Below are 22272 nucleotides of genomic sequence, written 5' to 3'. Positions count from 1 at the left end.
AAATATATTTTTAAGATCATAGCACCTTTTGAGGTATAACGTCCCTTAGAAAATTAAGAATGGTCTTAACAATATATTTTTAAGATCATAGTCCCTTTCGAGGTTTAACGTCCCTTCGAAAATTAAGAATGATCTTAAGAATATATTATTCTTCAATTCTTAGAGAAGTTAGAGATTAGAATGGTGGTAGTACCATATTTGAATGGTTGAAATATCATATTGATATTTGAAGATGTTAAAAGTTAGAATGATTGTAACACCATATTTGAGCTATTACAGTACCATAATAGAGTGATCATAATATCATAATTGATTTATTTCAGTATTAGAAAAAATGGTATTAATAACATATTAGAGATGTAATTCTTAAACGATACTCACAAAACAACTATGATCTGAGTGATCATCCATTGCATCTGGAATCACAAATTATCAACAATAAATGAGATACTAGTTTTAAAATTCAACCATATGCTGATCTTGTCACATAACCTCAAGAAGGATATCACGATTTAGCCTTTTCCATAAGTCAAAGAGATAAACAAAAATGGATAATGAAAGAAACTTGATTAGGCGTGGAAATAAGTTAGGTCAAGATAAGTTTTAGAAGGCGTAAGTTTGACTTGATCAAAAAATTTAAAGTCTGGTCTGGTATGTTACATGTTACTCCCTTATTATCGGTTCTAAGTTTAGCATTTTTCAAATCTAGTTATGACTTGGAAACTTATTTAAAAGTCTATTTCATGTTAATGTATTCAAATAAATAATATGATACATATTTTAACATACTAAAGAGCAATAAATCAATGAAATTAGTTATAAAGATTTAATATGATATTTAGAGAATATATGAATTTATTTAACAATCTATTTCAATTATTCCCTCCGTCTCAGATTAAGTGAGTCATTTATTCATCTCACATATATTAAGAAAAATGTATAAGTGATAGAGAGAAAAAGTGGTGTTAAGTGCTCTTGTCAAGTATTAGTGCATTATCCATTATCATAAATGCAAAGTAGAATATATTGAATTGAGAATGATGAAAGTACTCTTAATTAGAGTTATAATTGAAAAAAATAATTCATATTGTATTGAAAAGTGAAATGCGTCGTTTATTTTAAAACAATTTTTTTTTACAAAAGGCTTACTTATTGTGGGACGAGAGGAGTATATTTTATTATTATACACGTAAAAGTTCAAAAAAAAAATTAATGCACAATAATATTTTTTTTGGTAGTGACACGATAATATCTTTAAATTAATGAAAAAAATTAACATTCTATTTGAACATTTAGCTCCTCTTGCGATTTCATGAACCCCTCAACAAGTCGACAATTCTCAGCCTCACTCTCTTCTTGCACAAATGTTTATACCACATCGAGCATTTGAGGCGTCAACCGCCTAATGATGTTAGAGCATCGTCCATACTGGTAGTAAGTGATGAAACTTTTGACAAGTGTACCAATTATGTCGACAAGTAATAATATTCATAAAGATTTGTTTTTACATGGATTATTGTTTCTACTTGACAATTAATCAATACTTAATTAAAAGTAAAATTGGGGGATTTTAAAAGTTGGTTTGCAAAAGAAATTAAAAGAGACTAGATTTGAGACCCGTGCGCCGCACGGGTCATATTGACTGTATAATACAATCTATATTGTATAAAGTTTATCATAAAAATAAAATAAAAAGTTGATGTTAAATAAGGTCTCCAATTTTATTTTTATTTTTAATTTACTTGATAAAAAGATCTCATTAATTTTGGTTAAATATAAAGGTCTCATATATGAAAACTGTTGTCCTGAAAGTCCATTCCACGTCTGTCATTATACAATCAAACTTGTTATTTTTAAAAATAAAAAAAAATAATAGACAACAAATAAATTCATTAAGTTAAGGCACAATAATGAGCCAAATGAGGTTTACATCATACCTCAAATATTTGCTCTAATATTTGCTCTGCGTATATTTACAACTTTGAATTACACAAAATACTTAAAGTACAACACCAATGTATCACAAACTATACATACATAATAAACACATAGTATTCTTGTAAAAAAAAAAAAAAACACAATATTTATTTGTCGCTTGCACCATTGCATGATCTGCACCACAACTAAATTATCTTCCTTCATACTTCTGTATTTATTTTAACTTCAACAGATAAGCAAAAACCTCCATACATGTTTGCCAAATGCCTTGCAAAAACAGTCCTGAAACTCCAAAAATTAACATATCTTTCTCTCGAAATATAAACCTCCAAAGATTGCATTAGTGAACCTACACATATATGACAATCATGAGATATTATTGCATTAGTAAACCTCCAAAAATCATGAAATTCAATATACATGATGTGGATTAGTTATGCAAAAATGAAGTCTCTCAACACAAATGGGCAGAGAACAAAATCTGTAAGTTCTCATTGGTTATTACTAATCCCAACGTAGATTGCACCAGAAAAAACATACTTTCTATCTCATGTTATTCAAACTCATTATCTAGAAGGTATTAAAAGAAAATAAGATATCATAAGTCTCCTTGAAATTCACGTCTAGTTATAAACTCACTACGAAGAAGGTAGAAAATGAAGGCATATTATACGCAAGCAGTGGTTAATTCAAAAAGAAGATAGCATAATCTATGAAACTTGAGTTCTTAAAAGGTCAAACACAAAAAAGGAGTACAGACTGGAAAAAAAAGATCAACAGTAGAAGAATCTGAGGACTGAGGACTTGCCATGCTCAGAGTAGAAGAATCTGAAGTCATCATTGTAGTAGGATGTGCGAACACTGCAAATTCAGAAACTGCAGGTGATGTTGATCAAATAAAGATCACTACATAGCCAAAGACCAAGGCTAAACTCATCATTATATGATACTACAAAATTCAATATAACTTGCTCCAAATTCTTAAGTGTAAGATCAATTAGTTTTCTCTTTCTTCTATTTTTTTTCATGCTCTTTTAAGTTGTCTCTTTCAATTACATGTTTAATTACATATGCGTTCATGGTTATATATACATAACGTGAGCAACAACTTAAAAAATATTAAGTGGTCTTCAATTTGCTTAAAGGAGAGGTTATATGGAGATATCACAGTCTATATTGACTACCTTGCCAAAGACACTACATATATCTCTTGTTCCATTGTAGAGGTCAATGACATTGAAAGTTAATGTATTCTATATAACTGAAACAAACAAAGAATTAAAAATTATCCTTAAAAAGAGTTTAAAATTATGTTATTATTAATTTATGAAAGAAAATCCTCATAATCCTTTATCCTTTCTAATATTTGAGATACAACTTCCAGTGTATGAGGCTATATAATCTCAAACTCACTATTGCAATCTTATAAACTGTAAGGTTTACACAATGTATAATCTAGTAAACTGTATCGGCTCTACACCACATATAAGGTAGGAACTAAAGAAAAATTTGGCTATTGGAGGGTGCTTGGGTGTATAAAAAGAAAAATAATAAGAATCGTATGCATTGTGTAGTCCAAGAGTAAAAATATATAGAAGAACAATAAACAAAAATGAACTCCATGATTTCATATGAAAAACACTAAACCCATGAATATGATTAAACCTTCTAAAATTCCCTAATTGGTTAATCCATCTTTGTTGTTAAAAAAGTGCCCTCTTAAATGCATAACCATAAATAAACAACATTTAGGCAGACCTCAAAGAACCTTAACAAATCTTCCTCAAAGACACAATGATTTATGACAGAAATACTTGAATACATACATAGATCCATACATACATACAATTAGTAAATGACATTTCCTTCATACCTAAATTTTTTTGCCGTAACTCATGTAGTATGTTAATTCAATATTCCAGGATTGTGTGAACTTGGGTAAATAGGTACATATCCGAAATGCCTACAACAAAAAATAATCAGAAAACTGCAAATTATATTGATTATATTGATTATATAGATTGATTATATTGATCTAAATTATATATATGATGTATTCAACAACACAGAAGCTTCAAATTGATATACCAAGAATTGTGGCCAAAGCAACGTTTAGGAAAAATCACTCTTGAAAAGAACTCAATTGAAGGATTTGTGTACTATCGCTTTGATATTTCACCAGTTTGATTCATGAACCACAGAATATAAAAGAAAAAAGAATTAAAGCACAAACTTAAACATATTGGCATGGATATTTGACGTATAATAAATTGAAATTCAAACAAATATATGCTACTCATTCGATTATCATGTTCTCCACATCAGTTTTTTCTACATGAAATTGGAGACACTTCAGTAAAAAGCAAATAGAAAGAGAATGAAACTGAATATAAAATTGTTAAGACAACATCAATGACAAAATGAGGAACAGAGAGTAATAAGCTTTGGAAGAGTGATAAGCTTCCTCAACAACATAATAATTTGAAACTAAAATAAATTTTCTTCATCGTATTTTTTAGAAGTCAATCAATGTCCATTCTTAGAACTTTTTACCTGCAAACTTTTATATGAACTTTAACCAGCACCAAATTAACAGTCGACCACTCCCCTAACTGTCCCCACCGAACACAAACAGCAGCAGCACCCACAGATAACAGCACATGACAGCAGCAGCTCGTGATTGTCCAAAAACAGCCTCTGCAGGTGCCAAAAAACGCAGACAGCAGCACAGGCCTGCGCAAACAGCTCACAACAGCGGCACAACACGCCTCAAAACATCTCCTCGTCGAGCACCCAACCTTGTATTGTAAATTGAAGTAGAAATTTAAATACCATACAAATCAAACACAATGACAACAACAAAAATCTACCTAAATTTGATCAAAAGAAACAAATCTTTCCATTGGCTATTAAATACCAAAACAAAACCAGAGAATTAGTGAACCAAAACAGATAAGGCAACATTAGTCATTTGTGGATTCATCAATTATCTTCAGTTAAATATGGAGAAAGCAAGTTTGATATAACAAATTGCATTACTATAGTTGGATTCCTATATTGCATTACAACTCTCATCAAAAACTCATTTTAATACCAAGCTAGGTTGTGTGCGTATATATGAAAGTTCAAGGCTTCAAGCAATCATAAAAAACTGCATTTGGTTGTGGTGCACCTTCAGTCTTATCTATTTCTTTCTCAACAATCATTCTTCAGCCAAAATCAATGGCTTCCAATCGATATAACAGAACAACACTTCTTTGGAGATCTTGATCAACATATCAATTCACTTACCAATCAAATGTCCAAAAAACACAATAAGAGAAATACAAAATTTCAAGTTAAAGTATTTTCTCCAGGTTTTCAAGTAAACAAACCAAAAACATGTCTGTTTATATATTAAGAAACATAATTTCCTTCTAAAAAAATCACACAGAATCACATAGAATATTATATATGTCAATCCAAAAAGGCCCTGCGTTAAATTCAACAAACTTAAGTTCAACAAATCGAATAAAAAATAAACCATCTTCAAATCCTAACTCTGAAAAATTGGAAAGAGAATGGTTTTTTGTATTTTTTTTTTTCAGTTGGGCTTTTCATCAAACAGTTAGAATACATGTGAAAAATATACATGTAGCAGTCAAAGAAATCATGAATTCAAAAGGTTTATAGATACTAACATGAAAAAGTTACAGATATGGACAACATAAAGAAAAGATATGCGAGGATGTAACCTGCGGCGAAGGCGTGACGGTGTGAAGGCGGCGATGGTTGGCATGGGATGAGAGAGAAGTTCGGAGACAACAGAGCGGAGGCGATAGTCGATGAGGATCATGCGAGAGCTGTTGTTTTGTGCCCGATCGACGTCGTAGCCGTTGGAGAAGAATTTGCGCGGTGGTGATGAAGGCGAGGAGGACGGATTTGATTGAATTGAGAAGTGTGGGGTTGAGACAGTGTTCATCGTTGCTGGTTAGTGTTAGGATGAAGATGTTCGAAGCAAATTTGTGCGGAAACGACGGTTGATGGCTATGTAGGTGATGGCGTGGCGGAAGAGAGATTCTAGGTGTGAAGAAATTTGAATAAGAAAGGTCGTGTTTAATAATTGAATTGAAAAATCAAATTGCATAAATAATATAAATAATAGTAAGCCTAAAAAAATGGAAAGGCAGACTGAAAATGAAACTTCCAAGACAATTTGAAATTCAAATTCAACAATTAGTGGGAGGGAAATATTTGTAGGGTCAGCATTAATTGCATGAAATTAGAGGGAAAATATTAGGGTTAATGGTTGCATGACCTAATAAGCTTTTAGAGTAAGGGATTTAATTTAGAATGATGTTGGGTGATTAGGATTTCCTGAATCCTTTCTGTGTTCTTTTTTGGTAATACTAGTTCCTAAGCAATGACAATTTGATTTCCATGTCCAAAACAGTTTAACAAAATTGATAAGACCAATTTCTTGGCTCAAGGTCCTCTTTATCGAAAATAGACACCTAACAATTTAGGTGAAACTAATTTTATCAAAATCTTTATTTATCATTAAACTATCTACCACACTAATTAATTTCCTACATCTTGATAAATTGATTATAAAACACTATACCTAGTTCAAGTTACAACACCTAGTGTTAATTGCGATATAACTTAGAATCAATTCAAAGTTGACCAGGCAGTGAAAAACATAATATCATAGAGGAGCGTCATTCAATCATAATCTGAAGAGTTTAACTACTCATAGTGATAAACAAAATCTTCAAAGGAAATAATAATTATACATGCTAAGGCCTTTGAGTCGTCAAAATTAGGAACCCTCGCTTGTGGCCGAGCTTTGGATTATAAAAACCTAATTTTCGTTCATGCACATGCACTACATACAGTCTTACGCACGTCACGCATGCAAATTAAGCCAACTTGTCATCTGATGATTGCATAGTGTGCTCACCGCACACACCACCACGCGTGTTGCACGTGCAACAAAAAATTCTTCCCTCTTTGCAGTTTCATTGCACACGTCATGCACCAATGTCATGTGCGGGGCGCGTGCGTCCGCAACTTCCTTCACTTGAATCTTCACTTCTTCATGGGATTTTAACCTTTGACTTGTGCTTGAGACTTGAGATATAATTTTCCCAAGAGAGACGAACTTCAGATCTTCACCTTGAATGGTCTTCATACCGTAACATCCACTAGGTGTCTTCTAAACGGATCAACCCAATAGTATATACCGAAAAGACAATGACACCCTATAGAGTTGTTTAGTTAGGAAAATACAATGACTCACAACGACTTTAAACAAAACATAACAAACTCTTTACCAACTGGCAATGACTCACTAGAATCCTCTGCAAATCCTAAAAGAGAAATGATACTTATACAATCATTTTGTGATGACTTTTGAACAATTTTCTCTCTTTTCATTGTCTTTTTATTGTTTTTGACCAATAAAATGAGAGAACAATAAGGTTGTCATAAAATAATTGTAAAAATATCATTTCTCTTTTTGGATTTGTGCTAGTGATATACTAGACAAAATATGTTGCTAATGTGCTGGATATATATATGAGTTGATTATTGTATATATAGTGACATTTTTTAATGATATCACTTACTGCAATCAGACACATTTATCACGTGTGGTGAGCCAACAGACAAATGTTTCAGGCTAGCGTGACAAATTAGGTGCCCAAGAAGAAGAATTAAGAACCACATGGAATTATTGAAAGGTGCTGGATATAAAGATAGTATTGAGATCAATGCAAAAGCTACAGTTTTGGATTCCTTTTAATAGTACCCTCTAAACTCTGTTGTACCTTTAACCTTTTTCTTCCTTTGGCTGAACAAGCTTTCAGGGTTGTGAAATCAGTAGCTATCATAAAATAAAGCAAAGGAAAAGTACATGAAACAACTCATTATGGAGGTTTTTCCTTTTCCTTTCCATTATTTTTTATTCCTAGCTGATTTTTATTCCTCTTCCTTGCTCTGATACCATGTTAGGAAACATGGCATCCATTGATGAAGGAGAGAAAAGCTTATAGAATTGTTCTATTGATAGTGAAATGTAATATTACAAATGAGAAAGTTAACCCACTTATGGGGAGGTTACACCTATATATACTAATAGGACTAGTACTCCTTGTAACTAAACTATGTATATCTAATAGTCCCCCTCAAGTTGGAAGGTGTTTAAAAACACATCCAACTTGAAATGAGAAAATACAAGGAAAGATGCCGGAAATACATCGGCTAAGAAAAATATCAAACAAGTGCTCATCCAACAAGAAGCAACCGCAACTCAAGGTTGAACCAATTGAAGGAAGGAGCATCAAAGCAACGCTTAACCACCATCCGGTAGAAGCCAATATCAACAAAGCCAATTAAGGCACAACGCTTAACCATCAAGAGTTCTCAAGAACTCAAGATAGAAGCACAAGACAAGAAGAACAAGGATATCCAAAATCAATGATGATATCAAAAAAGGAAGTGCAAGGAAGAGCCATAGTCTACAATGGAAGGAGGTCATATACAAGACCAAGGTTCCAAAGATAAAAGTGGTGCCCTCCAATGCCGAGCCGAGACAAGAAAAACCAAATGCAAGGAAGAGCCATAGTCAACAATGGAAGGAGGTCATATGTTGAACAAACTTCACACCAAAAGTACCATGAAGCAACAAGACCAAGCTTCCAAAGATAAAAGTGATGCCCTCCTATGCCAAGCCGAGACAAGAAAAAACAAAAGCAAGCCAATAAAGATGCATAGCCATGTGATGTGTCTTCAAACCATAGAAAACAATCCATGTTGATGCATTCAAACCATAGGCCAAAATCAATGCTTCCAATAATGAAACACTCCAAACAACGATCCAGGACAAAGAAACCAAGGAAAAGTAAACAATCCAAGAATCTTCCAATAATCCAAAAACTGAGCCAGAATCATAAACCTCACCAAATACCACACCAAGGGCATGAAAGTGCCATGTAGAGCTCATAAAGGAAGGGAGCCGAGTGGTAAAGACAATCTGCCAAAAACTAGCACAATTGTGCATCCACAAAACTACTGATGAAGAAAGCCAGAAGCAAGCATTAGGTAACCAAAGCAGCTTCTGAACCAAACAGCTTTTGAACCAAACAGCTTCTGAACCAAACAGATTCTGAACCAAACAGCTTCTGAACCAAACAGCTTCTGAACCAAACAGATTCTGAACCAAACAAACAGCTTCTGAACCCAACAGCTTCTGAACCAAACAGCTTCTGAACCAAACAGAACCAAACAGCTTCTGAATCAAACAGCTTCTGAACCAAACAGCTTCTGAACAGCAGAACCAGCTCAAACCAATATCCAAAAAAACCAGTTGCAATGAATCAGTCAAAGCCAGAACAGAATCAATTCAACAATCGGCTCTCAAAGCCTACAAATGTAGTGAGAAACCCTTGAACAGTCCATAATACATGTGACAAGGCTCCAATGTCCAAAAAACAGTCCAACATTTCCAAAACTAATGAGCTGAAATGCACAGGGACTGTTGGCAATAACAACAAATCTTACATCTCCAGTAAAGCACAGCTGCTGGAAAACAGAAATAGAACACAAAAGATGGGTACAATTATGCAGTCAACATGTACCAACTGATGAGTGGCAGCAAGCCTTGTACTTTCAAAAGAAGAAAACCAATCCACTAAGAATCAATGGCTGATGGTGTTGTGAAATCAGAACCAATGAATGTCAAAGACAATCCTCCAGGAAAAAAAATACACAATTGTCCACATACCACCTTCCAAATTCTGCAACAAATGGCATATTTGGAGTAGGATTTATACAATCCAATGACCATAAAATCTGAAATGGAATCTCATTTGAAAGCTTGAGTGACCAATTAGTAGCAATCATAACTTGATTACTCATTGGCATAACCCGATTCTCATGTTTGTGGCATCATACAAAATCACAATTGCAATGAGTGTGATGAATATATCCATAGACCAGAAGCATAAGTGTAACCATGAAAATCCATATTCAAAGGTAACTTGTATCAAACATCTTTTGGGCACAATATTGCTTCACACATAATGAACATATATGTAGACAGTAGCAACTCAATCCAAATAACAAATTGAAACAGAAACAATGATTCAAAGGCAGAAACAGTAATTCAATGTAACTGACTCATGGAAGAAATCGTAACAGAATTGGGAAAAGAAAAAAAATTGCGATGAGAACAGATACCTAATCGAGCAAGAACGAAAAAGAAAATTGAATCAAGCGTGAAAATGAACCTGATTCTAATCAATAAATCGAAGTAGATTCGAACGAGAATTGCCAAAACATAGAGCGCAAAAAAAAAAAAAATCACGCGCGAGACGAACACAAAGATGAATAAGGAACCAAAGATTTGGGGAAAACCGCAGTAACGAGGGATTTCGAGCAAGAAAATCAAATCGAAGATGAAATTGAACATGAAATTTCGAAACCCTAGGATTTGAGGAGAAAATGATGAGAACGAATTGCTATGAAAACGAATATAGATTGATTGTGAAATTGAATCAGAACGTGAATTCTGATCAAGAAATTACAACCGAATTTGGACATTGAAGGATGAACAACAATTATAAGAACAAAAAATCAAAATAGCACGAAAAGGACGCAAAATTCACTGATTCAGAAAAGGAAAAAAAACAATGAATAAGAAAGGAAAGAAAGAAAAGAAACGGAAGATGAGAAAATTGAATTTTCTCGAGAAAATGCAGCAGAAAATCCTTCAAGGTGGATACCAATCTTGCTCTAATACCATGTTATGAATTAGAGGATTCCATGGTTCTAGATCAAATGCAATGGAAAGGTAGATTCTATAATTCTCTCTAGGAGTCATCACAAAGGTGAAAATGAATAAAAGATGAGAAATAGTACATAGGTGTAGCTTATTTATAGTGGTTTGGAGTAACTAACTAGCTTGCTCTCCAAGCTATCTACTTCACTATACTCTAATAGTCCCCCTCAAACTCAAAATGGGGAAATTCACCAATTTGAGTTTGAAAATACAACGAAAAATACTCTTGAGTAACTATAGCGTAGGAACTAAGTAAAAGCAGGGGTAAACTAAGTAAAACAAAAACTGATAGGAAAACAAAAGAAGCCCAAATAGAAGTGCACAAGCTGATGAAGCCCAGGCCCAAACATTGAGAAAAAACACATCTTGTACTGAAGCTGAAAGTCTGAAATGCTGAAACGTGCGCCTTCATCTTCTTCATCAATAGAAAGAATTCACAAGCTTTTCTCTCCTTCATCAATGGATGCCATGTTTCATAACATGGTATCAGAGCAATCTTGGTATCCACCTTGAAGGATATTTTCCGCTGCATTTTCTCGAGAAAATAAAATTTTCTCGCTTTCACTTTCTTTCTCTTATTTCTTTTTCCTTCATTTTCTTTTCTTCCTCGATCGTTTTCATCGATTTTTTCCACTTTCTTCTTGATTCTGTTATAATCTCAACATTGAGATTCAGTTTTCTTTCTCTTCATCTTTGTCTTGCACTCAAAATCAGTTCATGTTATTGATTTGTTTGATCAATTCCTTGTTCGATTCATAATTTCATGTGTGATTCGAAGCTCTTGTTTGTATTCTTGATCAATCGGATTTGCAATCGCGATTCAGTTTTTCATCGCATTTGATTTACTGTTGGCGATTCAGTTTCGGTTCTGCTCTTTGATTTCGTTTTTCGTCTCGATCGTCTTTGATTTTCTATCGATCTGGTTTTGTCTACGTCTGTATGTTTTTGAAAGGTGTTTTTGAACGGTTGCTTCGCTTCGTTCTTGTTGTGAAGATTGATTCGGTGTTCATCTCTTCTTGATTCGTTCTTGTTTGTGTCCTTTTCCCCCAAATCTTAGGGTTTGTGTTCGGTTTTGATCACATTTTCCGTTTATCGAATCAATAACATTCGCAGTTCTGTTTCACCAATTCCACTTCAATTTCACAATTGACGGTTTGGTGGACTTTCGTCGTAATTCGTTTTCCTTTGCGAAATGGATTATCGAATTTGATGTTCTTGATCAATTTCTCGGTTAATCTACACATTTTAGCGAATCATCAATTTTCCTTTTTTGTTCGGTGCCGAGAATCACTGCTTTCTAGCCTCTGATTCGTTTGTTTGTGGTGTGGTCCGGATTGAAGTGTTGTGTTTGTTTCTGCATCATTATGATCTCAAGGTGTTTGTTGAAAGTCCTCACTGGAATAATGTACAGGAGGCTCCCAAGGTGATTGTTATTGTTGATTCAGTTTGCTTTGGATACTCACAAGTTGTTGAGTTGATTCTGGCTTTGACTGATTCATTGCAACTGGTTTTTGGATATTGGTTTGAGCTGGTTCTGCTGTTCAGAAGCTGTTTGGTTCAGAAGTTGTTTGATTCAGAAGCTGTTTGGTTCAGAAGCTGTTTGGTTCAGAAGCTGTTTGGTTCAGAAGCCACTTTGGTTACCTAATGCTTGCTTCTGGCTTTCTTCATCAGTAGTTTTGAGGATGCACAATTGTGCTAGTTTTTGGCAGATTTTTTTTACCACTCGGCTCCCTTCCTTTATGAGCTCTACATGGCACTTTCATGCCCTTGGTTTGGTATTTGGTGAGGTTTATGATTCTGGCTCAGTTTTGGATTGTTGGAAGATTCTTGGATTGATTACTTTTCCATGGTTTCTTTGTCCTGGATCGTTGTTTGGAGTGGTTGCTTTCTGCAGCTTTGTGATTTGGCCTATTATTTGTTTCTGCCTATTGTGACAATTGAAGACTATTTTTTGGATTTGGTTTAGCTTCATTATTGGAAGCATTGGTTTTGGCCTATGGTTTGAATGCATCAACATGGATTTGTTTTCTATGGTTTGAAGACACATCACATGGCTATGCATCTCTATTGGCTTGCTTTTGGTTTTTCTTGTCTCGGCTTGGCATAGGAGGGCATCACTTTTATCTTTGGAAGCTTGGTCTTGTTGCTTCATGGTACTTTTGGTGTGAAGTTTGTTCAACATATGACCTCCTTCCATTGTTGACTATGGCTCTTCCTTGCATTTGGTTTTTCTTGTCTCGGCTCGGCATTGGAAGGGCATCACTTTTATCTTTGGAACCTTGGTCTTGTATATGACCTCCTTCCATTGTAGACTATGGCTCTTCCTTGCACTTCTTTTTGGATATCATCATTGTTTTTTGGATATCCTTGTATTTCTTGACTTGTGCTTCTATCTTGAGTGATTGAACACTCTTGATGGTTAAGCGTTGTGCCTTAATTGGCTTTGTTGATATTGGCTTCTACCGGATGGTGGTTAAGCGTTGCTTTGATGCTCCTTCCTTCAATTGGTTCAACCTGAGTTGTGGTTGCTTCTTGTTGGATGAGCACTTGTTTGATATTTTTCTTAGCCGATGTATTTCCGGCATCTTTCCTTGTATTTTCTCATTTCAAGTTGGATGTGTTTTTGAACACCTTCCAACTTGAGGGGGACTATTAGAGATACATAGTTTAGTTACAAGGAGTACTAGTCCTATTAGTATATATAGGTGTAACCTCCCCATAAGTGGGTTAACTTTCTCATATTGTAACATTTCATTTTCCATCAATAGAAAGAATTCACAAGCTTTTCTCTCCTTCATCAATGGATGCCATGTTTCATAACAATTTTCGAAATGTTTAAAGTTAGCTCATTTGCAGTACATGCCACCCAGGAGAGATTTCGTCGGTAGTCTATGTTTGGATTGGTGGTGAATTTGGAAAAAATCACAATTTCACCTTGTGGTTTTGTTGAAACTATTATAACCACGTTAACTATTACAACTCCAATTTTCTATTACAACTACTCCAACAACTATGATATCGTCTACATAAACAACAATGACAGTAAAAAAAAGATGCAATTTTCTTAGTAAACAAGAAAGAACCAGAACTAGAATGATTAGATATTAGTGCATTATGTAGTTTGAAAAATCATTGTTTGCTAGATTGCTTTAAACTATATATAGATTTATTTAACATGCAAACTTTATCAGGATAGATATCGGTGAAGCCATGAGGTAAAGTTATATAGACTTCTTCCTCAAGTTACTAAGCACAAAAAGCATTATGTACATATAATTGATGTACATGCCAATTCTGAGTGCAAGAAATAGCAAGAATTAATCTTAATGTGGTCAATTTAGCAACAACAGAATAAGTTTCGAAGAAATCTACACCTTCAATTTAAGTGTATCCTTCTATTTAGTCACGACGGCTATTTTTTTCAGTCTTAACCTTCTACTAGTTCCTAAGGGAAGGGGTCTCTGGTGATCTGAAGTTTGACCAGAAAGTAAGTAAAGTGAAACAAAAAATTGCTACAGTCATGATTCAAACTCAGATTCTTCAAAACGATTGGACTTTAATCTAAGCTTATCAGTTAATGTCTTGATGGCAATGGGACAACAGGAAGAGGAGGCTCATTAGTCCCAACTTTAAGCCACTGCTTATAATACAAAGCAAACATAATAGTTCCTATGTCCACTTTATTATTGTACACTCTCCTCAAATACTTCATTTTCTTTTCCTTCACACCATCACTTTCATTTGAATCCGAAATAATCTCGATCTCCTCGGCATACCAAATTTTTAGATGGAGAAGATGAGGTAGAAACAAAATCTCCCAAAATTCAGGAACCAAGTAGGTTCTAGCAAAAAATGGAGCATCACAAAACACTTGCATTAGATGTCTGGCACAAACCCTATTGTTCTTCTGAAGCTTGTAAACTATTGCCATGTAGAGTTGAGCACAAGCAGAGAGATGAGAATTTGGTATTCCACATGTTGTTGCAGCTTGTAAACTATTGGAATTTAATTCTGCAATTATGGTTAAAAGCTCAATTGAATTCCTCAAATTTTTGATCTTAAGCTCTTTTATTGTCCCTTGATCATGTACTAACTTGTCAATATTCTCCATACTCAGTTTCATCTTCACAAGAATCTCATTCTCATTATCATCTGATTCTGAACTGTTTTTTCTTCTGACCAAGTAAGAATGACACTTCTCAAAGATTGTTTTCCTGAAAAAATTGTCTTTTATATATCTTTCAATGTAGTCGCCGAGGATACTAATCAATGCTCTGATTGCAACTTCATCCATAGGTGGTCCTTCTCCTCTTGAATCCGGTGAAACCAATGACTTCGAATTCGATGTTTCCTCGGCTGAAGTACAAACCCTTTCATTGTTAGTTTGGAATGAGTCAAATGACAAAGGCCCTTTTTGTATCATAGCCTTATCCAACTTCTGGTTGAAGCAACCGATGGTTTTTTTATCATGGTAGATTTGTAAAGGTAAAGGCAGTGATGTTAATGTTATCTCTTTCGTTTCTTTTGAAAGTTTGTTTGTTTGTTTGAAGCCTTCTTGTGTGAGAAGTTCTCTAAGGGAAATCATGCCTTTGTTTTGTGTAAAGATTAAAGAGAGACAAATTTGAGGTACAACGAAAGTTGAAACAATATTTATAGAATTCAGAGGCAATGAAGATAGCAAAGAGAAGAGAGTGGAGGTGACTTTGGCATGGAAATGAAGACAATAGTAGTGTTTTGTTGGGTTAATCATCATTCATGGATGGTGATACTTTTGAGGTCATTTAGTTTAACATTATATGAAGGTCAAACTCAGTTTTGGATAAAGCCTATTCGCCTGTTTGGACTGATTCAAAAGGCCGGTTGCGTTAAAAACAATTTTAAGTCTCCTAAGATGAACTACGACAATTTTGTTGAAGATAAAATCTATGTATATACAGAAGTTTAATTGGATCCGGTTTGTGTTAGTACTAGTTTTTATTCTTATTAAGTTTCTTGAATACAAGTACACGCTACTCGTCTTAGTTTAATATAGGCTTGATCATCTTTTGTCCCTATCAAATATAGACTATCCATACTATAAATTACTATCTCCGTCCCTTTTTGGGTGGTTCCTTCTTATATTTTCACATATACTAAGAAATGTGGTTAATGGATTTAATGTGGTTAATGGAGTATAATGTCTAACTCCAACTTTTCATATTAGAAGATAAATTTAGGATTCAAGAGCATAAGGCTACAAAGATTGCAGCACCATTTACCTTTAAAGATTTAATACACAAAAATAGCTTGTCTAAAGATAGCTAAGGATTGTTTAGTGTACACATAATCCATCCTATCAAACACAAATTTCTACTAGTATAGTAGATATTGTATCATAATCCTTAATTCTTAAGTTATGCATAAGTAGGATGAGAATAAATCAGGTCAGCTTACAAAGGTCTACGGTCTAACCCATATCAGATCAAATTAGTCAGACTTTTTGTTAAATGAGAAAAGCTAAAACTTTTTCAAAAATCTATTTAGTTAAAAGGGAAAAAGTTAATAATTGTTTTTAGCACACTTGTTTAAAAGTAAAAAAAAAAAAAAATCTTGAAATTTGTATATTCAACACATTGAAATTTTAATTTTTTTTTCTGCATAAGATTTATAAATCATTTTCTCTTTTGAATCTTTAACAAATGCTTACAGATCAGACTTAGGTCTTGTAAAACCTTGTTTGACCCGGCTTATTCTCAACCTTAATTTAATTAAATAAACGAGTTTGACTGAATATTTAACAAGCCAAATTCAAAAAGTTTACGACTAGTTGAACTCATTTATGCAACTAAGGAAATTAACCTTTTACTACTTTTTTGTTTAAAGTTATAATGTTCACAATAGCCATAACTATGGTTTATGTATATCACATAAAAAACAACCAAAATTTAGATTACTAAAAGCTTATTCTCTCAAGAATCAAATAGTTTAGGCCAAAAAATATGAATAATTGATACTAAAATGATGAATAGAAACTAAATCTCTCTCTTCCTTGCAAAATCATAATTGTCACCTAATTTATACTCCCTCCGTTCCTTTATAATTGTCACTTTTACATAAAAATTTTGTTTCTAATTAAGTGTCGTTTTCAAAGTCCAATGTATCATTAAATGTGGCTTTACCTATATTACCCTTAGATATTTATTGTAGAGAGAGAAATAATGAAATGAAGTATTAAATGATTAAGGTTATTATAGGAAAAGGATAAATTGTTGTATCAAAAGTAGTAAAAGTATTTGTTGTCTTGGTTTGTGTAAAAAGTCAAAATGTGACAATTAAAAAGGAACGGAGGGAGTATTATATTGACGTACTTATCAAGTTGAATGAATATCATTTATTTTTGTTAAAAAGTTTAAATACTAATTTTCTTATTTTAGAAACCAGTCTTCTAATGTAACATCACATGTCACTCTTGAGGACTAAAATTAGTTGTTGCTTCAAATTCATTCATTTATTTGCTATTTATTTTGTTGAAAAAAAAGTTGATTTATTTCATTTTTTGTTGATGTGAAAAAATGTAATTTTGGAGGGAGGGCGTAATTTTGATTTGATTTTATTTTATTTTTTGAGATGATTAACAAAGAAAGAAAGACCTCGTTAACGTTATCCTTTGGCAGTGTCAGAGTTAAGCTCTTCTTCAGCTTATTACCTCATTCATTCATTTTCCAACTGAGTTTTGGAATTCAGTTCACCGTCAACCACCCACCAGCTCCAAACTACCCTCGCCGAATGGAGTTACGAACTACTGCTATTGTTGTTATTCAATCATATTCATCCTGCTATTCTCTTCCCTCCAAGTTTCTCATTCTTAAACCGCTTCCAGATTTACCACCTTCTCCCTTGTCCATTACCATTTCTTCACTTCGCTCTTCATCCCTCCCTTTCTCTTACAAAGGTCTGTCTCTCACTTTTTTTTAATTTTATTTATTTATTACTGTACTTTTGTTCATTAACCAAAGTTATTTAATATATTTTGTCATTAGTGTAGCTGGTATACTTAGTAAATAGTAGCCAATTACGGCGACATTCTTTAATTTACTAAAAATGCATTTTACTTGTCTCTCTTGACTTGACTTGACTTTGATTATATTGTTGCACGGCTACTAATTTCTGTTATTATTATGCTAACTTGTTACTTGACCAAACAGATGGCGGTGCTCGTGTCACAAGGGTGGTGCTGAATCGCGTTGGTGAAGTGTTGTCGTGTGCAAGTACATCTAGTTCTTTTTGTTCTTTTGATGATGATTCCGACGGAGGTGATGAGAAAATGGATGACACCAATGACGGCACCGGGTTTTCGGATAACAGCCAAATGACTAGAGATTGTGATGCACAAACTGGTGAGACTGAATGCCTTCAATTCTTAGTCAAGTTTTCTATAATTAGGCTTTTAAGTAAGTACTCAATTACATAAAGAAAAAAAAATCATATCCGTTTGAATGTTAGTGTGCTTTATAAGTCTCTAGAGTCAATTCTGTTTATACTGCAAGTAAAATTAGATGTTGATCCTTTTTATATTCACCATAAGATCGTATTCCATTTTCATCCACATATCCGAAGATTCATCATTTGAAACATAGAGTTCATCTCGAATTTATCTAGGTTAATTTTAAATGGTACTACTTGTCACATTTACTGGATAGTTCAAACTTTTCTCTTTACTTAATCTAGTATTTGTATCACTGTTATGTTTATGTCACAAGATTTGGCAAAACTTCAAAACACATGCTCGGCTGCGGTAAAAGTCTACGACACTGCAACTGAGAGTAATGAAGCACTAAATACTGCAGAGTTGAACTTTCCCCTAGATGCGTCTGACGTGAAGATAGACAATTTTGCTGAGAAAGGTGAGTGCTTCAATCCAGAAACAGTAGCTCATTGGCTGCGGTTGTGTTATGATGTGGAAGAAGTAGGAAGGGTACACACAATTGTCTTGAAATGTTTTAGAGGTTCAAGTACTTATGTTGATAATAATTTGATTTGTAGTTATTTAAGATTAGGTAAGTTAGTTCAGGCTCGTAAAGTGTTTGACGGCATGTCAAGAAGGGATACAGTTACATGGACTGCTATTATAGATGGATATTTAAAATATAATTTGGATGATGAAGCTTTTAAGTTATTTCATGGTTCAATTAAGCACGGGGTTCAACCGAACAGTAAGATGTTTGTCTGTTTCATGAATTTGTGCTGTAAAAGGGTGGATTTAGCCTTGGGGAAACAAATCCACGCTCGTATCTTGAAAAGCAACTGGAGGAATCTAATCGTTGACAGTGCAGTTGTTAATTTTTATTCGAAATGTGGTAAAATTTCAAGTGCATTTAGAACATTTGATCGTATGGCAAAGCGAGATGTGGTTTGTTGGACGACTATGATTACTGCTTGTTCCCAACACGGGCTCGGACATGAAGCGCAGTTATTGTTGTCACAAATGCTAGGTGATGGTTTCTTTCCTAATGAGTATACTGTATGTGCTTCCCTAAAGGCTTGTGGAGAAAATAAAGCATTGAAATTTGGGACACAGCTACACGGCGCCATAATAAAGAAAATCTGCAAGAGTGATGTTTTTATAGGAACTTCTCTAATTGATATGTATGCAAAATGTGGGGAGATTGTGAGTTCTAAAAAGGTCTTTGATAGAATGAAGGTTAGAAATACAGCTACTTGGACATCCATTATATCAGGATACACGCGAAATGGATTTGGCGAAGTGGCTTTAAACTTTTTTCGATTAATGAAGAGGAAAAAAGTATATGTTAATAAATTGACGCTTGTATGTGTCATGATGGCTTGTGGCACAATTAAGGCTTCACTAATTGGAAGAGAGGTTCATGCACAGAAAATCAAAAGTGTTATTCATACTAACATGTACATAGAAAGCACTTTGGTATGGTTCTATTGCAGATGCAAAGATTACTCTCATGCTTTCAATGTGCTCAAACATATGCCTTTAAGGGATGTTGTCTCATGGACTGCCATTATCTCCGGGTGTGCTAGGCTTGGGCTTGAAACCGAGGCCCTGGAGTTTTTACGTGAAATGATGGAAGAAGGTGTGTTGCCTAATTCCTATACTTACTCATCAGCTTTGAAAGCATGTGCAAAATTAGAAGCTCCGATGCAAGGAAAATTGATTCATTGCAATGCAAGCAAGACCCCTGCATTGTCTAATGCATTTGTGAACAGTGCTTTGATATATATGTATGCGAAATGTGGATATATTGCGGATGCTTTTCAAGTCTTTGACAACATGCCGGAGAGGAATTTGGTATCTTGGAAAGCCATGATCTTGGGTTATGCAAGGAATGGACATTGTAGAAAGGCTCTAAAACTCATGTATAGAATGCGAGCTGAAGGTTTTGTGGTGGATGATTATATTCTTACCACAGTTCTTACTGCATGTGGAGGCATTGATTCCGGAGACATTGATTGGGATCTTGAGTCTTCTTCACATGACTTGCATGCCTCGTAATCTTCTGCAACACTGTAGACTAAGGGGGGGTGTACCTAATTAGATACATATAGGAAGGAAATGTTATAGAATTCATCCATTTCCTTTATTGTTCAAATTAGAGTCTAATTATCATCGGTTACATGATTACTACGCAAGACCTGTTATTATCCTCAACTCTTCATTTGGGCACGCCTTATTCTTTGGGGTGTTCTTTATTCCATCATTAACAAGATGATTCTGAAATACCCTTTGGTTATTCTGTTCTCTCATGGCGTGGACAGAGTTTACCTGCAGTTGGATTGATGCCCTATGTGAAAGTTGAATCAGCAATATATTCTGGTTGCACCAGATGGCATGCACATTTTATGCTTGAGATTCAACTTGAAACTAATATATGAACATTCCAATGTATGTTATCATTGTCTATGAGCAGATTTAATGAATATATCTATATTCCTTTGGCAAGTCCTTGTGAGAATGTAAACTATGAACTAAAAGCTACCTCTTGGAATCTCTACAGTTGCATAAAATCTAAACTTAATAGTACACATGGTTTGGATATCATCAAAACTTTGGTTTATTGGTGGAATCTTGTCCTGATAACTCCTGACATATTATCAACTAAAGCATATTTTGGATAAGAAACGCCGTAGAATTGTCTAAATTCTTGATACAAAAGAAGCATAAGACTCATATTTCAAAATTTAAAACATTATAAAGATGATACTGATTTATGACAAAAGTGGAATAACTATATAAACTCGTTACTATGAAAAGGCTTTGATCCAAACCAACCTATTTGTGTGTGTTTGTATTGTTTATTTGGAGCAAATAATCATTTGGTAGTTTGGAAAGAGATTCTTACAAATTACATTCTCCTGGAATAAAGTGGAACCGAATATATTTTGTTCAGTTTAATTTTCAAGGGGGGAAATAATTTTTTGTTAGGCTCTTTTAGTAGTTTTTTTTTTAGAAAAGGCTACGTTTTTTTACTTAACTGATGTGGAGGAATACCACCGGCATCTTGATTATAAGCTTCTCTCAGGATGGCAACATAACTCGAATGGTCAAACACAGAGTTCTCTCCGATGGGGTTGCAAGATCAAATTTGCTTGGTATCCAATTTTTTTTGTTGTCAAGTAGTCTAATAGTTAGACTCACACATGTGAAGTGTGGTAACCCAAACCCTGCATATCAACGTCATCGCAACTACTAATTAAGTTGCACTTACATTAAGATAATATTTTTTCCCTTAATGAAATGCCACATTTTAATGTTCATATTATGGCTCAAAATTTGTTGAATGAGTCATCTGATTGAGTTTTTTGTGTTTGTGTTGGTGTTTGTATTAGCTAACTTTTAGCATAAACATATGTTATATACCAAGAAATCTCATTTTAAATTTTTATTCACCCCACTACATGTCGAACTAAATTTTAGCATAAACATATTTGTAAATCATATCTTTAAATAAAGAATAAATACTAAAAAAATTGTAAACACACATTGGTCCCTAAAAACACACACACACGCACCCTGGTCAGTACTTCTTGACTAATATCTTTTGTGCATCCAATTTGTATGTTGAAAATTCACCTTTTTTCTTTTTATTTTGGTTGTAATTCTTATGAGTATATTTCTTGGATGAGGCTGCATCTAAATTGTACTTGAATTTCTCCATCATTTGTCAGGTTCAACATCTTAGGATTCATGGTATAAAAATCATAATTTCATGGCGGTTAAGTGGTTCTTCACCTTCATAAAAAAGGAAGACGATTTTTCACCTACATCATCATTTCTCCCCTTGCCAAATTTCTTCAAAACACATGCATCGTTATGGTCTTCTTTGAAATTATATTCTTTCTTCTTTTCATCTTCATCAGTAATATCTCCATTCTTCTTTAAATCTAAAACAAATTTCTTGGCTTTCATCTGAGCTCTAAGCACTTCTTTATTGTTTTGATCTTTAATCACACACTTTTCATGTTCAAACAACACTTTGTAGCCTTTCTTCAACAACTGAGGAACA

The 22272-nt window shown here is 34.0% G+C and overlaps 2 protein-coding genes and 2 long non-coding RNA genes across 5 annotated transcripts; 2 read left to right on the top strand and 2 right to left on the bottom strand.

Moving 5' to 3' along the window:
* Positions 1-1870: 1870 nt before the first annotated feature.
* Positions 1871-2992, bottom strand: LOC146931971 (uncharacterized). The gene is made up of 2 exons (XR_015006892.1): positions 2747-2992; positions 1871-2287 (listed from the first exon to the last, which is right to left on the bottom strand). It is a non-coding gene; the product is annotated as an uncharacterized LOC146931971 (long non-coding RNA).
* A 9517-nt stretch (positions 2993-12509) lies between these two features.
* Positions 12510-13556, top strand: LOC146931970 (uncharacterized). Its single transcript, XR_015006891.1, has 2 exons — positions 12510-12639; positions 12726-13556. It is a non-coding gene; the product is annotated as an uncharacterized LOC146931970 (long non-coding RNA).
* A 502-nt stretch (positions 13557-14058) lies between these two features.
* LOC146931969 (putative E3 ubiquitin-protein ligase LIN-2) lies at positions 14059-15613 on the bottom strand. The gene has a single exon (XM_085708352.1). It carries the CDS (start codon positions 15510-15512, stop codon positions 14334-14336), a length of 1179 nt encoding a protein of 392 aa, XP_085564478.1. The 5' UTR covers positions 15513-15613; the 3' UTR covers positions 14059-14333.
* Positions 15614-17400: 1787 nt separating this feature from the next.
* Positions 17401-20708, top strand: LOC146931968 (pentatricopeptide repeat-containing protein At4g18520, chloroplastic-like). Of its 2 annotated transcripts, XM_085703534.1 has the most exons (4): positions 17401-17690; positions 17944-18135; positions 18499-20252; positions 20525-20708. In XM_085703534.1, the coding sequence occupies exons 1-4, from the start codon at positions 17525-17527 to the stop codon at positions 20639-20641; spliced, it is 2229 nt and encodes a 742-aa protein (XP_085559660.1). In that variant the 5' UTR covers positions 17401-17524; the 3' UTR covers positions 20642-20708. The 2 variants fall into 2 exon arrangements, with proteins under 2 accessions (XP_085559660.1, XP_085559659.1); XM_085703533.1 differs by having other exon boundaries at positions 18499-20708.
* Positions 20709-22272: the final 1564 nt, after the last annotated feature.

The sequence above is a fragment of the Medicago sativa genome, chromosome 4, assembly GCF_051527215.1.
Source record: "Medicago sativa cultivar Bolivia chromosome 4, Bolivia_mono, whole genome shotgun sequence".
In the NCBI taxonomy this organism is placed as follows: domain Eukaryota; kingdom Viridiplantae; phylum Streptophyta; class Magnoliopsida; order Fabales; family Fabaceae; genus Medicago; species Medicago sativa.
The sequence above is the reverse complement of the archived record's forward strand: the minus strand, read 5'-3'. Positions and strand labels throughout refer to the sequence as shown.

Coding starts and splice junctions, on each gene's coding strand:
- LOC146931968 (XM_085703534.1), top strand. CDS start 17,525: ATGGAGTTACGAACTACTGCTATTGTTGTTATTCAATCATATTCATCC. Junction 18,136..18,498: donor AGATTGTGATGCACAAACTG/GTGAGACTGAAT, acceptor TTATGTCACAAG/ATTTGGCAAAACTTCAAAAC. Junction 20,253..20,524: donor CTTCTTCACATGACTTGCAT/GCCTCGTAATCT, acceptor TGGCGTGGACAG/AGTTTACCTGCAGTTGGATT.
- LOC146931969 (XM_085708352.1), bottom strand. CDS start 15,512: ATGATGATTAACCCAACAAAACACTACTATTGTCTTCATTTCCATGCC.